The sequence below is a fragment of the Sarcophilus harrisii genome, chromosome 4 (assembly GCF_902635505.1).
Source record: "Sarcophilus harrisii chromosome 4, mSarHar1.11, whole genome shotgun sequence".
Lineage (NCBI taxonomy): Eukaryota > Metazoa > Chordata > Mammalia > Dasyuromorphia > Dasyuridae > Sarcophilus > Sarcophilus harrisii.
In genome coordinates, this window is record NC_045429.1 from 463,424,004 (window position 1) to 463,438,889 (window position 14,886).

The following is a 14,886-nucleotide window of genomic DNA, read 5'->3' on the forward strand; positions in this document are numbered from 1 at the left end:
CTCCTTCCATGCCATGACACTCCCCTCACCTAGTGAGAAATCAAGGCTGGGGAATACACAGAGTGAGAGTGAGAAGGGACCAATGTCTCCAGGCTCATCTGGTCAACCCAGCTCAAGCCCAGGGGAATGCTCCATAGCCCGATGGACTTTGGCTGCTCATGCACGGAGTCACTCAGGCTTCTGGCTTAGTAGGGCTGCTTCATCACTGTCTGGTCCCAGATTCTCAGTGGCAGATGGGCCTCAGGGGCTTCACCTGCTAGATGGAGGATTTGGCCAAGATGAGGTCTCTGAGGCCCTTCTGCACTCGGAGATCAGATGTCAGGAGAAGACTCCCCCAAACCCAGCTCTCAGCTTTGGGGTGTGTGTACATGCACATGTGGGTGGATGCACATGTGTGTACATGTGTGTTCTCATTTTTACTTATCAAAATCCTCACTCACCTCCTTCAAACTCGCATTGTCTTTGATTAAAAATCCGTGACCTCAGTTACCTCTCCTTCTCCATTCTCAGGACCTCGTGTCCTCAGAACGCATTATATTCAGGGGCATTTGGCTCAGGGGCATCTTTCTTTCATGGGCGCATTTAGAGGCTATTAATTTTTGTTCATTTTGTTTTTGTTTGATTCTAAGAGCTGAGAGCAAGGGAGAGATTTTTAAGTGTGTGTGTGTGTGTGTGTGTGTGTGTGTGTGAGAGAGAGAGAGAGAGAGAGAGAGAGACAGAGACAGAGAGACAGAGAGAGACAGAGAGACAGAAAGACACCCACACAGAGAGAGAGATTCCCACATGACACCTGGAAGTGTATCTTTCAATCAGCCAATCAACTGTCACTGAGCACGGGGCACTGTATTAAGAGCAGGAGTTTAATAAGCTTCGATTGATTCACTCGATTTTAGCCGTGAATGGTGGAAGGGATTCTGTTTCAGGTGGAGGTGAATGGCTACCATATTTCTCTTCCATGCAGAGCAGCAGACTTGCCACAGCCCAGAACTTTCCAACTGAATGAATCAAAGAGGGGGTTCCCATTACCTCCCGGATTTCCTTGATCTTGGAGCCTCCTTTGCCAATCAGTGACCCGCACTGGCTGGCTGGGACAACCAACCTTAGTGTTACTGGTGGCTTACTGGTCGCAGTGCTGTTACTCATGGAGTTAATGATGTCCTAGAAGGGGAAGAAAAAAATGAAGGAGGGTTTTGTGAAGGGCCAGATTCTGTCCAGAGGCAGCGTAATACAGATCTGATTGTGTTGGAAAGCAGCCAAGGAAACTGAGGTAGCCAAGGATGGAGTTGGAGGAATCACCCCTGAGACTTCAGGGCTTCACAAATTACTCATTGTCCTTGACCCAGATCCTCTTCCAGCACAGTTGGGAGGAGAAGCAAGGTCAAGCAAGGTCACCCACATGGGGAGTGGCAGAGTTGGGATTGGAACAAGCTTGGCCTTCTCCCTCCCCACACCAAGAGCATGCTCCCCCTGTCTATTCATCCAGGGCACGCCAGTGGTCACAGCACATGGGGGTCAAAGGGCCCCGAGAGGTCACTAGGGAAAACCTGAAAACGAGATGACTTTAATGTAAAACGTGACCTTGACAAGGAGAAAATTGAATTTCTTAAAAAAGGATTCCAAGGCTTTCAAAATGAAGCTATTCACAGGAGATGAGTGCTCAGCAAGTCTGTGTTCCTCCTCTACCACTGCATCCTGGGTTTCCCTTGAGGAAACTGGAGCATGTTGAGGGCCATATCAGAGAAAACCCTGCTCTGGTCCCAGCTTCTCCAGCCTCCCAATCACTTCCTGGAGCTCAGCGAGCAACAGCCCCTGCAGCTTCCTTCCCCCCGATTTTCTCAGCAGGGCTTTTGAGGTGACACAAAAAAGTGGCAGCCCAGTGGGCATTGAGCTGACCTTGGGGCTCTAGGAGAAACAGCACGTAGGCAGAATCTGGAGGGAGAGGGAGCAGACTTGGAGGGAATGATGTGGAAGGAAGACCAGAAATGCAGCAGCTCTACTAACGGGCCAAAATCAGCTGGAGAAGGCACCTGGGCTCAGGGGAACCGCAGGGACCTGGAGAAAAAGCAGCTTAGGCCGGCCTTGCCCCCTGCTGGGGCCAAGCTGGGGGACAGTGTCCAGGAGGATCTCCCTGCTGTCGGGAGCAATAGTTTCCATTTCTATACAGAGAGGCTCAGTGGCAATGGGAGAGGGGCTTTAATGGAATTCTTAGAGACAACCTGAATTTCCAACTCCCTCTATACTTGGAAGCGAGTTGGGGGTGACAAGGGGATTCCATATGGGGTCACCCTGGTGGGTACCCGCACTCATTTTATTCATGGTGGGAGAGCGAGGGGACCTTCTTACCTCCTCAAACTTGTAGGCAATCATAGCAAAAGCCTTGAAGATGGCGTCAGTGGGGCCAGTTATGGTCACAATTCTCTCTGGGCAATTTCCTTCGGAGATGTTGATTCTTGCACCACTCTAGGAGAAGGAATTAAGCAAATTCTGTGGGCTGCATTCAGAGTCTTATTTAGGAGAGAGAGCATTCATTCCAAATGCTTGGACTGAGGTCCTTTGTGAGCGTGAAAGTTCAAGGGTTCGGGCTCTGTTTGCCTGGAAATCCTCAGAAGGGAATTTAGCGGTCGAGGGACCCGCCTGCCCCCATCCCTTTCATAGCAAACCGGGGAAAGGGCTCCCAAAGGCTTGCTCTGAGCTCCCCGCTGCGGAGGAAAGGGAATCAGCCCCCTGAGACTCAGCAGAAGGAGGAGCGAAGCCCGCGAGGATTTCCAGGGCCCTGAGCTGTGGGTGGGACATTGCAAGTTGCCTGTTGGATTGCACTCACAAATGGTACATCTGTGCACCCTTGGGGGAGTTTGTGGGAAAGTGTCTGTGCACATCCGTACAGGGGAGCGTGGGCACGTGTGTGTGAGTGTATGTGCATGTTTGTGCATACATGTGGCTCAGGCAGCCAATCCCAGCCCTTGCCGGGAACTCTGGGACCACACCAAAAGGAGGCAATGGCCCCTCCTCTCCCCTTCCCTTCTCTCCCATTGATAGAGCGGGGTCCGTGGCCCTCCTGCACACAGTTGATGCTGTCTGGGATGCACAGCTCTTCCTTCTTGGTGACCCCTAAGGTCACTTAGAAACCGGAATGGATTGATTCCACTTACCTCCTCACGCATCTTTTTCACTGTTTCCCCTTTCTGAAACGAGAATTAGAAAACAGAAGGGAGTGATCACACCCACGGTTCAGGCGGCTGGAGTCTTCCCACATGGCCCTCCCGGCGGTAGTGGTGCTGGGTGCCAGGCTGGGAATCTCTGCTTCTGGGAAAAGCCCCAGAGCCGGAGGCAGGATGGGCCGGCCCAGGCAGCGGCTTTGCTCATTGAGGAGAGGAGAGCCAGGGAAGCCTCGGCAGGCACAGCCCCTGGAGCTTGGCTTTGGGGGGAGTTCCCAGGCTGGACATTCCGAGTACAAACCTGACAGGGACTCAATGCTTGGGGGCTAGAAGAGCAGTGGAGACCAGTGCTCCCATTTTGCTGATGAGGGAACTGAGGCCCAAAGAGCTTAAGTGACCTGCCCCAGCAATATCGGTGGGCAGCGAGAGTCAGGCTCTTTACTTACAGCCTTCCCTCCTCAGGACACAGACAGCCCGTCTGCCCTGCATCTCCTTTGTCATGGGGCCAGATCCTTCCCATCTGACTGAAGATGGGTTCAGACAGTGGAGAGCCTGGAAGGCGCCCCTTCTAGTTAACGGACAAACCGTCAGACTTGGCTTAGATGAACATCTGTTTTCAAATGAATTTTTCTGCATGAAAGAGAGATTTATCAGACTCTGCCAAAGTGGGCCAGGCCAGAGTCACCGCATTCCTGGGTCCTGGATATCGAGTTGTGCTCCAGGACCCGGATCAGTTGTGGTGAGACAGCTATTAACACCTTTTCTTCTGTTATTTTATGATCAGGTCATTCACCCAGAGAAGGACTGAACTTCCAATTGAGGTGATCTTAGCATGGGACCAGCATGGGACCGCCTGAGGGCACTAGCCCACTTTCCCAGTGCTCCCAGTTTCCTAGAATGGGATCCTTCCTCCCACTGGTCTGTAAGTGCTCCCTCCCCCAGGCCCTCCTGGTTCTGCCCCATGCTGCTGCCAAAACAAGCGTCTTTCTTCTCCCAGAGGCAGCTCAGGGCCCTCCTCTGTCTCCTCTGTGCTTACTCCCTGCTCCTTTCACACTTCCTGTGGCAGAGATTGCAGCCTCACCCATCCACAAGGCCTTTCTCTGGATGCTCGGCAGCCCACCCTGGTCCTTCCTGCTCCCAACTCTAACCCTAAATGCCTCCCGACTCCTGACTCTAACCCTAACCCTAACCCACTCCGGTCCCTCCTCAGCTGGCCTTTGGCTGCGTTAACCTCTGCTCGGACTCTGCTCTCCCACAGGGAGCTTGTGGGCCACCGCCAGCCCCAGATCCTTTTTGGTTTGTTTATTTTTGGTGGGGTGGAATGGCAAATGGCCTGGTTATTCATCCTAGATCTTGAACTTCGAAGCCACCAGATCCCTGAGTATGGGACTGTACGTTTATCCCCAGCAGTAGAAAGAATATTAGATTAAGAATTAGAGAACTTGAATTCGGATCCCAGCTTTTCCTCTCACTTCCCAAGTGACCGACCTCATGTAAGTCACAGAAGTCTCTGGACCTCAGTTTCCTCAATTGTAAAATGTGGGGGGTTGGATTCAATGGCCCATAAGGCTCTTAACCCTGCCCTCCTCTTGTTGTCCATCCGTGCTTAACTCTTTGTGACCCCTGGACCCTCCTATGTTGGGGTTTCCTTGGCAAAAACGCTGGAGGCATTAAGGCAAATAGTGAGGAAGTAAGTTGCCTGGGATTGCACCAGTAAGGGAGGCTGCATTAGAATCCAGGTCTCCCTGACTCCAGAGCTGGCACGCTCTCCCCTATCCCCGTTCCTACCCGTCTATCCTTCATCCCAACATCGTGTTTTAGTTTCCCCGTGTCTGGGATGGTGGCCCTTCTTTGCATCCTGCCTGCTGTCCTTTGTTCGGAACGTGCCTCCCAGCTGTATTCCAGCTGCAGTTCTGATCAGCTTACCCCCTCCACCTCTCTCTGAGTCTAAGAAAATTATTGTTTCTAAACAGCAGCAGATGGAGCCCGGTGTGATGCCGGGGGCAGCCTCCCAGAGCTGGCCCGCCAGGCTGAGAAGGCACTAGGGGTCGGGCCTTCAACCTGCTCTGCACCCACCAAATGCTGTCTGGGTTTGAGTTCGGTTCTGGCCGAGACAAGGTGAGATCTCAGATCTGAGACCGCTCAGCTCCATGAGAAAACAGAAACTGCATGGGACCGGCGCTGCTTCCTGGTCAAAGCTTGTGGCCAGAGGCTGCTTGCCACTGATTCTCAGCCCCTCCTGGGAATAAGGCAAGACAAAACGGCTCTGACTGAAGCCTGAACGGCTTAGGTTCCCCGTGAGGAGCGGCACTGTGGAACAGCCATTAATTACCAGGGAGGCTGTCAAGTCTCCTCCTTGCTGGTGTTTAAAAAGCAAATAGACCAGCATGGTTTTGATGTGGTCTGCAATGAAGACAGGCAGGAGAGAGAATTGAAGAGTCTCCGGGGCTCTTGGCCACATCGGGGCTTGTTATGGAACCGAGGATTATTTTTAGTTGCCATTTCAGACTAGCAATTTACCCAACCTGTGCCCACAATTAATATAATCAGGCATTACCGGATCAGAACATGGAGAGATAAAGGAAGACATTCCAGGAAATAATTACCTTCCCAATGATGCTTCCAACTTCCTGCAGAAAAAAAGAGAAGACAAAAAATGAGCTTTCAGCTGCCCAGAGCTGGAGCGGAGATGAGCCTCGCTAAGGGAGCTGGGGGCTGAGGCTGCCGATTCCTCCGGGAGCCCAAAGCAGGGGAATGGCTTTTTTTCTCTCCCCATTCCAGAAAAATGAACGTGCTCATTGGATAAGTAGCTATTGCTTCCTTGGTTGCCTTTGCACATGTTTTAACAAAGTCTGTAAACAACATGGAATCAGGGAAGTGCATCCGGCTAGAGAAGACACGCAGCTGACTGTTTTCCAGATGAATCGTTCATGAGATGCCCTATATATAAACACGAGACCTTTAGGGAAATGTGTGAGGAGTCAGTGATGAAAAAGAAATCCCTCTTCCATCATATTAAGGAGGCTTAAAACCCTTCTCAGTTCACATAACCTTAAAATCAATTGTCCCCCTTTGGAGGGACTTCGGGGTTCTGCAGCATGATATGGGACCACCCCACGCTGATCCATTCTGATAACCTAGACAGCAGAGGAGCCTGTTCCACAGCCAGGACGGGGCTGAGGGCCTCTGCCAGCAGCACGCAACTGTCTTAACCACGGGCTTGTCACCATTTAGTCCTAGATTGGTGGCTGCATGTTTGGGTTTTTCTATTGATTTGTTTTTATTTTTGTCCTACCTAGTCTTACTCACTAAATGAGCATTAAGACCTTGGTTTAAAAAGGCCGAGGTCTCCCACTGCATCCAGGGGCCATCTCTGGCTGTGCTGATCCATATCTTGCCCCTGGAGCCAGATGGCCCTGGGGGAGAAACTGAGGCTGGTGACCTTACACAGTCCTCCCTCGCTTAACTCCAACTCATCTGCAAGTTAAGACATCACCTTTCTGATGTCATGGTCCTCCTCTTCAGGAGAAAAGAGAAACACTCCATGTCTTTGTCTTAAGGCTTTTCACCAGAGAGCAAAACCAGCCACCCAAGAAAAACTGTGCCTTTGGAAATTTGACTCATTGTAATCATTGGTATGATGATCTTTGATATTGTGCCTTTCACTGTGGCCTAGTCTGCGCAGCCACAGAATAAGATACTTGTTTCACATGGAACAAAATGAAAGGAGCCCTTTGTGTTGGTTCTAGACCAAGTTTCTGTTCAATTTCCCTTTTCGGAAAGTGTCAGACATATTTACAACAAATCTCTGAGCTATGGGGCAACTTAATATAATGTAACAAGCATCTATTAAACAGAAATGAAAGGAGTCCTTTGTGTTGGTTCTAGACCAAGTATGTGTTCAATTTCCCTTCTCGGAAAGTGTCAGACATATTTACAACAAATCTCTGAGCTATGGGGCAACTTAATATAATGTAACAAACATCTATTAAACAGAAATGAAAGGAGCCCTTTGTGTTGGTTCTAGACCAAGTATGTGTTCAAGTTCCCTTCTCGGAAAGTGTCAGAGATATTTACAACAAGTCTGAGCTATGGGCCAATGAAATATAATGTAACAAGCATCTATTAAGTACCTTCTCTGTGCATAGCATGGTGCTATGGGAGGGAGGGAGGGAGCCTGAGGGAGATACCAAGTCTTGATACAATATGGCCATTACCCCCATGAAACCAAGAGTTAACAGACTGGTAGGCTACACAATATTACTTTTTTTTTTTTTTTAACAAAGCTATCAGTTGTGGAAGAAGGCTGAGAGGGAAGGTTGTTAAAAGTTTTTGTTAAAAACCTTTAGTGGTGACTTCAAGGGATGAAGAGGACTTCAAGTGGTGGAGATGGAGAAGATGAGGCACTCTAGGTCTGGCCAAGCAAGAGTGTGGTATAGTAAGTGCATGGGGGGAGGGGAAAGTGATTGGTACAATTTCTTGGGAAATTGGAGTATAAACAAGGGGGTGATTTGTGGCGAGTTTGGAAGGGTAGTATGGTAATCAATCCTGGGGGTCCTCAAAGACCAAGCAGAGGGATGCAACTATCTCTCAGGAGGCAATAGGGAGCAGCTCAAGTTGTTCAAGCAAAGGAGTAACAGACTCGATGTACAATCCTAGGACCTTGATTTAGAGCTAGAAGCAATACCAATATCATCTAATTCAACTCTCCTCATTTTACAAATAAGGAAACTGAGGTCCAGAGAGCAAAGTGCCTTGCTCAAAGTCAGATAGGAAGTACATTATTAAAGTGGGATTTAATCCCAGATTCTCTGACTCAAGTCACCGATCTCTCTCCCATGTCACATTGCTTTCAATTGTAAGCAAGATTGTTCCAACAGTCCTATAAAGGATAAATTGGAGCAGTATGAAAGAAACAGTAGAATTAGCCAGGAGAGGGCTAGTGGAGTAGTCTGGTGGGTGGTAATGATTAAGTGGAGGGGATAGATTGAGAAAGTGTGGAGAGTCAAAAATAAGCAGTAGTGAATTTGGGAACTGGGATGGTGATGATCCAGATAGAAGTGTCCTAACAACACCTAGACACAGGGGTCTGGAACTCAGAAAGAGGTCGAAGCTGGATATAGAAATTTGAGAATCATCTGCAAAGATATGGCAGCTGAAGACATGGAAGTGAATGAAGTTGTCAAAAGGGAAAATTTAGAGAAAGAAAGGAGGAAATAAAACCAAACTGAAGGGGTTGGGAACAAAAAAAAGAAAATAATGGCCGGGACTGAGAAAAAGTCAGTAGGAGCACTGAAAGAGCCAATGAAAAAGAGAGTAGCCCATAGGAATGAGACCAGAAACTTCAGAGAAGGCAAGGACCTTGAGGACTGAAAGAAAGGACATGGGATCTGGCCTTTGGGAAGTCATGTGACCTTAGAGAGAACAATGAGAGTGATATTAAGGTCCAAGGGGATGGGAATGAGAGCACTTAGTGAGGAAGTGAAAAAAACAAACTATTCAAGATAGCAGTGAAAGGAAAGCAGACTTTATAGGACTGAAGGATCAAGAGAAGGCTCAAAAAAGACTGATGAGGTCTAACCATGTTTTCAGGCAAATAGAAGGATGCCAATGGAAAGGGAAATTGATTGCAACCCAGAACTTGTGAGAGTTACATAGTGCTGAGGTTACAAAGACAAATCCAATGCAGTCCCTGCCCTCGAGGAGCTTACATTGTCTACTGATGGGAAGAGGATCAGGGTCCTAGGAAAGGCAGGAAGAAATGGGTTCAAGGATAGAAAGAATAACTAACCTTAGGAAAAGTTAGGGACACCTCTTTTAGAGAATGAAGGGAGAGGTGATGCTGGGAAAGCCTGAGCAATGGATGTACCAGTAATGGCTTCAGTCTTCCCCAGGAAGTTAACATCTTCCAAATTTGAGGTTGTTTGCTTCTCTAAGTTGGAGGCAAAATTATCTATCTTTAGGGGTTAAGTGGGTAAACATGGGCAGGGCTTTCATTTATGGCTTAAGAAGGAAAGAAAATGTTTAGAAGAGTCACCATGGGAAATGAAAAAAAGGAGTTAATAAGAATAGATGGGACAGTTGGTGGCTCCCAACTCAAGCGATGCTCCAAGAATTGGGTGAGTTGACAGTGATGATTTTCTCCCTTAGTGTTCAGGAGGATAGGAGCAGGGGACACCAAAGCAGAAGGTGGGGTGGCTTGTAGTTTAGGGATGGCAGAGGGTCAAGGAGAGAGGGATTGTAGATTAGTTGCTGGTTACCTATTAGACTAGTAATCCTTGGGATTCTGGAGGCAAATGAAGTCCAGTGCAAGGGCAGAGGTAGTAGAGGTATTGTTGGTGCTGGGGAAATGGGTCACATGGGTATGAGGAGGGGTTAAGAGATCTAAGTTACCATAAGAACTAAATATGAATGAGCATATGAGCATGAAGGAGAGGTTTAAAAGGGCAAGGGGTTGCAGCCCTCAGACAAGTGTTAAAGGGACTTCACCACCCACTGTGTCGATGGAGAGAGGGAAGCACCAGGTAAAGTCCCAGCAAATTGTGATGAGTGAAGTCAGGTCTTTTGGAGCCTCGACAACTTGGTAGGCAAGCAGGCCACCGAGAGCCCGCTCTCAGAGCACAGGCAGGTCCGCCTTCTGCTTTTTCTTATCTGAGCAGGCACCTGTTGGGTACCTCTGCATAGGGAGCATGTGCATTTGTGGGCTCTCCCCCTCCCCATGTGTCCTGTGTGTGAAGCCTCAGGGATAGGCCCCGTGCCTTCTGGTGCTTGGTCTCAGAAACATCGGCAGTTAGCAAACAAAATGGCAGCCCCCGCCCCACTCCCCTTCGATGTGTTTTACCTTCCCGTGCATGAGCAGGCGGATGGTCAGGGTCACATTCAGGCCCCCTTCAGAGACTTTGGATTCCATTTTCTGTGGTGGTCGAGGAGTAGAGGAGCTCTCACGGATGGACAGAAGGGATCCAAAGGATGCTACCTGTACAGAGAGAGAGAACACAGGCAGACTAGCAACTCCGGAGTCCTTCACTTGGGTACTGTTTGCGCATTCTCTTCTTGAAGTGGCTCCTGCATGGCCAGCACTGGCCCGCCACGCAACAGATATGGTAGCAAGACCATGTCATAGTCTCACAAATGCCCAAACCTCTCAGTGGGGCCTTCTCTTGCCACATCGCACTGACCAAGAGGGCAAGGTCAAAGCGACCGACGAGCAGCCACAGCTGGGTCCAAGAGGAGGGGGTTGGGCTGCTGAGGAACCCTGGAGATCAGAGGTTCTTAAGGGCAGTCTATGTACCACCAAGAGGGCCATGGATAGATCCCAGGGGGTGCGTGACCATGGCTGTGAGAGGATCCTGCCTTTATTTTATTTAACTGGTTCCCTTTGTATCCCTAGGTATTTGACTCGCTGGATTTAATAACATGATTCTCTCAGACGGCCGAGGGGTCCAAGATAAAAAGAGGTAAAGAGCCTCTACATAGAAGGGAGAAGGTGAGAAGCTAGAATTGGAGATGAGAGAAAGCATAGGATTTAATGGAGGACACAGAGGAGACAGAAGGGTTGTGGGCTTGGCAGAAGGGCAGGAGCAAAGGCACCAGGGATTAGCCAAGCCCAAGAGGGAGGCAAGGGAGACAACAGCCTCTGGAACAATCAGAGTCAAATCATCAGGAAGTAGCTCATCTGTGCATCAGCTGAGCAGGACACTTAAACATTAGTGCCATTTAATTCCACTCACACTTATTAAGTACCTACTATGTACCAGGAGCTGTGCTAGCTATTGGGGACACAAAGACAAGAGTGAACTGGCTGCTCCCTCGAGGAGCTTTCATTCCAACATGGAGATGCTCAATCAATGATTATTTTTTAAGCTCCTACTGTGTGCTGGGCGCTGCACGTGTGCCGGGTATGGGGAATACAAAGGCAGCTCATGCAAGTTTGCAGCATCTGATAAGGAGGTACATGAAGTCTGCAAAAGAGGGGGTGTGAACCACAGTTTATTAAGCTCCTCCCGAGGGGCAGCGCTGCAGACCTGGGCATGCAAAGAGCCAAGGGAGAAACCTGACCTCAGACGGCCTCCGTTCCTTGGGCTGGGGCCCTGCGTGCCTCCCCTTTCCTTCCCTCCACACTTGTCTCCTCTTCAGAGACATTTGCCTGACCATGATCAGAAGCAAACATGGCAGCTGAGCACGCCCAGAGGCAGCTGTCCTTCCGCCCTTACTGCTGGCCCTGCAGCTCTTTGGGAGAGCGAGCCCAGAGGAGACAGGATTTACAAACTATAAGGGAGACAGCATATGTGGTACAGAGTGGTCCAAAGCCCAGTGGGTACTCTCTCTGTCTCTGTCTCTTGTCTCTGTCTCTCTCTCTCTCTTCTCTCTTTGTTTCTATCTCTGTGTCTCTGTCTCTGTCTCTATGTGTCTCTGTCTCCATTTCTTTTCATTTCTGCCTCTCTCTGTTTCTCTGCCTCTGTCTCTATCTTTGTCCCTGTCTCCGTCTCTGCGTATGTGCCTCTGTCTCTCTCTGTCTCTGTCTCTTGTCTCTGTCTCTCTCTCTCTCTTCTCTCTGTCTTTGTTTCTATCTCTGTGTCTCTGTCTCTGTCTCTATGTGTCTCTGTCTCCATTTCTTTTCATTTCTGCCTCTCTCTGTTTCTCTGCCTCTGTCTCTATCTTTGTCCCTGTCTCCGTCTCTGCGTATGTGCCTCTGTCTCTCTCTGTCTCTGTCTCTCTCTGTCTCTGTGTTTTTGTCTTTTGCCCATGCACACACAGACACTCTCACGCACTCACACACACTTGTGCCCACATACATTCTTTCATATCACACACAGTCTTATGCATGCACCCACTCATACCCACTCACACTCACTCTCACATACTTTCTCTCACACTCTTGTGTGCACACACTCATACATACTTTCTCTCTCTCACACATACACATACACACACACGTGCGTGCACACCTATGACCTTGACTTCCTCTATCCACCCTGTGGCCAGAGCCCACTGTTTTATCCACCGCGTTTTTCCTCTCCATCCTTTTCCACTAGCTCAGTGACCACCACTGAGGTCAGGCCCTCAGCGTCCCCTCAGCTGGTGCCACTGTCCCCGACTTGGGACTTCTCGAGCTCTCTCCCTCTCTTGGGGCTCTCCTTTCTGACCCGTTCTTCACACAGTTCTCTCTCTCAGGTTCAGGTACAGCTCTGACCCTCCCCTGCCCAAAGCCTCGCATGACTCTCTTTTCCCTCTGACGTTAGCATCCAAAGCCTGGGCCACAAAAAGCCTCAGCACTCAGGCCCCACCCTGTCTCCTTCCTCAGACACTTTCAGCCAAAGGGTCTCTCCACCTTGACCCCTGCCGTCCCCTCTGCACGAAAATCAGCCACTTCTGCTTAGGAAACCCAGATGCTTTGTGCTTCCTCCCAGAATGCAGGCTGCCTCAAGGCCCCACCTGAGGTCACCTCCTCCTGGAAGCACTCTTTGATCTCACTTTCCCTAGCCCACCCTGAGAGTATTTTTCCATATCCTTACGCTTTCCTAAAGTGCCTCACCTTGTCACTTACTTGCTCCTCTCTCCCTCTGTGGCTGAATACTTCTCTGTATGTCATAGAACCTACACCACGGAGAACACAAGATCGCCCAAAGGACCACAGATCTCAAACTGGGAGGGGCCTCTGAGGCTGCCATGTCCAACTTTTCATTTTATATATTGGGAAACTGAGGCCGGGGAGGTGAAAAGACTGGTCCAATGTCATACAAGAGGATTTGAATCCAGGTCCTCTGACTCCAAGCTCAGGGTTCTCTCCCTTGCTTCCTCAGTGTCTTGCATGGTTGAATCGGTGAAACAAGAGCACAGTTTCAATATCAATCAAGAAACATTTATGAAATACCTGCTGTGTGCCAGATATTGCCAGATAGCGTACAAGTCACTGGGGAGACGTCAGAGACACAAAGGAACCATCCAAAATGCACAGCAAAAATCCTCCTGAAGGTCTCGCCCAGATGGAAGCTGTACCTGTGGGTTTCCCTCGCACGGGGCATGACGAGCGGATCCAAGATGGAGGAGAAAAGTCAGGAAGCTGGCTAAGCTCTCCCCAATTTCCCTCAGAAGCAATAGTAACTCAGACCTCTAAACAGACCCTGGACTCACAGAACCCACAAGAAGATGGCGTGAAGCCATTTTTTCAACTTCAGAGAGATTAGAAGGACTTCAGGACAGGTGGGTCTCACTTGCATAAAAGGGGAGGGTGGCCCGGCAGATAGTGTTCAGACAAATCAGCCGGAGCCTCTCAGCCACAGCATAGATCAGCATCTGAGGCCTGGTCTTGGCTCAGAAGGCCCGTGGTCTCCAGCCCCAGCACAGGAGGCAAACTTCCAGCCCTGGCACCCAGGGCAAACAATTGCGATTAGACCCGGCCACCCCAGCACAGTGGACAAGCCATCAGCCCCAAAGGCCCTGGCGCAAAGCATCAATATCGGGGCCCCCAGCCCCCCAGGGCAAGAAGCTTGGGACAGGGCCGCCTGCAGTCCAGGAGTAGTGCTTAACTTTAAAAATAACAAAACAGGCTAAAAATTGAACAGAAAACAGCAAAGATCTAAGGAAAGCTGGTATTAAGATGTCTGTAAGCAAAGAAGAGCTGGTCTCATGCTCCAAAAACCCTTTTGGAAGAACACAGGTAACGATAGCCACGGCTTCCAGTTTATTGGGAAAACAGGACACGAGGGGCCTGATTCTGGCTGTTATCATTTTGGGACAAGGATGTGCCAGGTGTCTGCTGGGACAGTCACTGGAGAGAACAGACAAGGATGAGCACGTGGGATCTCCACCCATCAGGGACTTCCTGTCAGCTACCGGCCCCAGATCTCTTCTCAAGCTCATGGCCGTCTAGCTACATCTCCCCCATCTAATGGGCTTTTAAAATTTGTCTCCATATCCCATTTGTTTTTGAACATGACCATCTCTGTCCTGCCCCCGTGCTGTTTAGCATTGTTATCAGTTACTTGGATAAAGGCACACAGACCATGCTTAGTGTTTAGCTGATGACACAAACCTGCGAGGGAGAACTAACCCATCAGGGGACAGAGTCAGGATCCCTAAGGACTCAATGTAAAGTTTTACACTGGGGTTCAAAAAATCAATGTCATAATGATGGTAAAAGAACTTAAATGACAGAAGCAGAAATAATTAATAGAAACTGAATGCTGCATAATTATAATGACCAAACCTGGGCCCAGAAAACCACAGAAAATGTGCCTGCCTCCACTGCAGAGTAGAAGAATACTAGTAGGGAAGACTGCATAAATGTGGCTGATAACCTTATTCAGCTTTATTGAATTATTAATCTTTTTTTAAAAATCAGAGAAGGCTTGATGAGTGCTGGGGGGGAGAATGTTTATATTTAGGAACAAATAAAAAAATTAGATGGGGAGATAGCTAGATGGCCATGGATGTGAGAAGAGATCTGGGACTGGTCGCCGACAGCAAGTTCTATGTGACTCAGTAGCTTGTTAAGACAGTCAAGATGTCTATGTTATTAAAGCTCATAGAAGCAAGCAGAGAAAAGTCCTTCCATCCTCTGCCCTGTGAACTCCCTTCTTTCCAGCAAGGAGTGAAATTTCCCTGGCCAGATCCATCCTCATTTCTTCATCAGAGCAGTCGGCCACCGGGATTATAAGCGGCTAGAAAAGCTTCGGAAATAAATCTACTTCTCCAACCCACAGGATCGACACATCTACCTACGAAGAAC

At 49.2% G+C, this 14,886-nt stretch overlaps 1 protein-coding gene across 21 annotated transcripts in view; it reads right to left on the bottom strand.

The window, feature by feature from the left end:
* PCBP3 (poly(rC) binding protein 3) overlaps positions 1 to 14,886 on the bottom strand; it is a 298,571-nt gene that overhangs the window by 51,564 nt on the left and 232,121 nt on the right. For all 21 annotated transcript variants that reach the window (XR_004234123.1, XR_004234122.1, XM_031968312.1 and 18 more), the window contains 5 exons: positions 9,997 to 10,131; positions 5,762 to 5,785; positions 3,150 to 3,182; positions 2,344 to 2,460; positions 1,027 to 1,158 (listed from right to left, as the gene is read on the bottom strand). Coding sequence is in view for 19 of the 21 variants with exons in the window: in XM_031968312.1 (XP_031824172.1) it covers positions 1,027 to 1,158; positions 2,344 to 2,460; positions 3,150 to 3,182; positions 5,762 to 5,785; positions 9,997 to 10,065 (375 nt within the window). In the remaining 2 variants the exon portion in view is untranslated. The remainder of the gene's footprint in view (positions 1 to 1,026; positions 1,159 to 2,343; positions 2,461 to 3,149; positions 3,183 to 5,761; positions 5,786 to 9,996; positions 10,132 to 14,886) is intronic.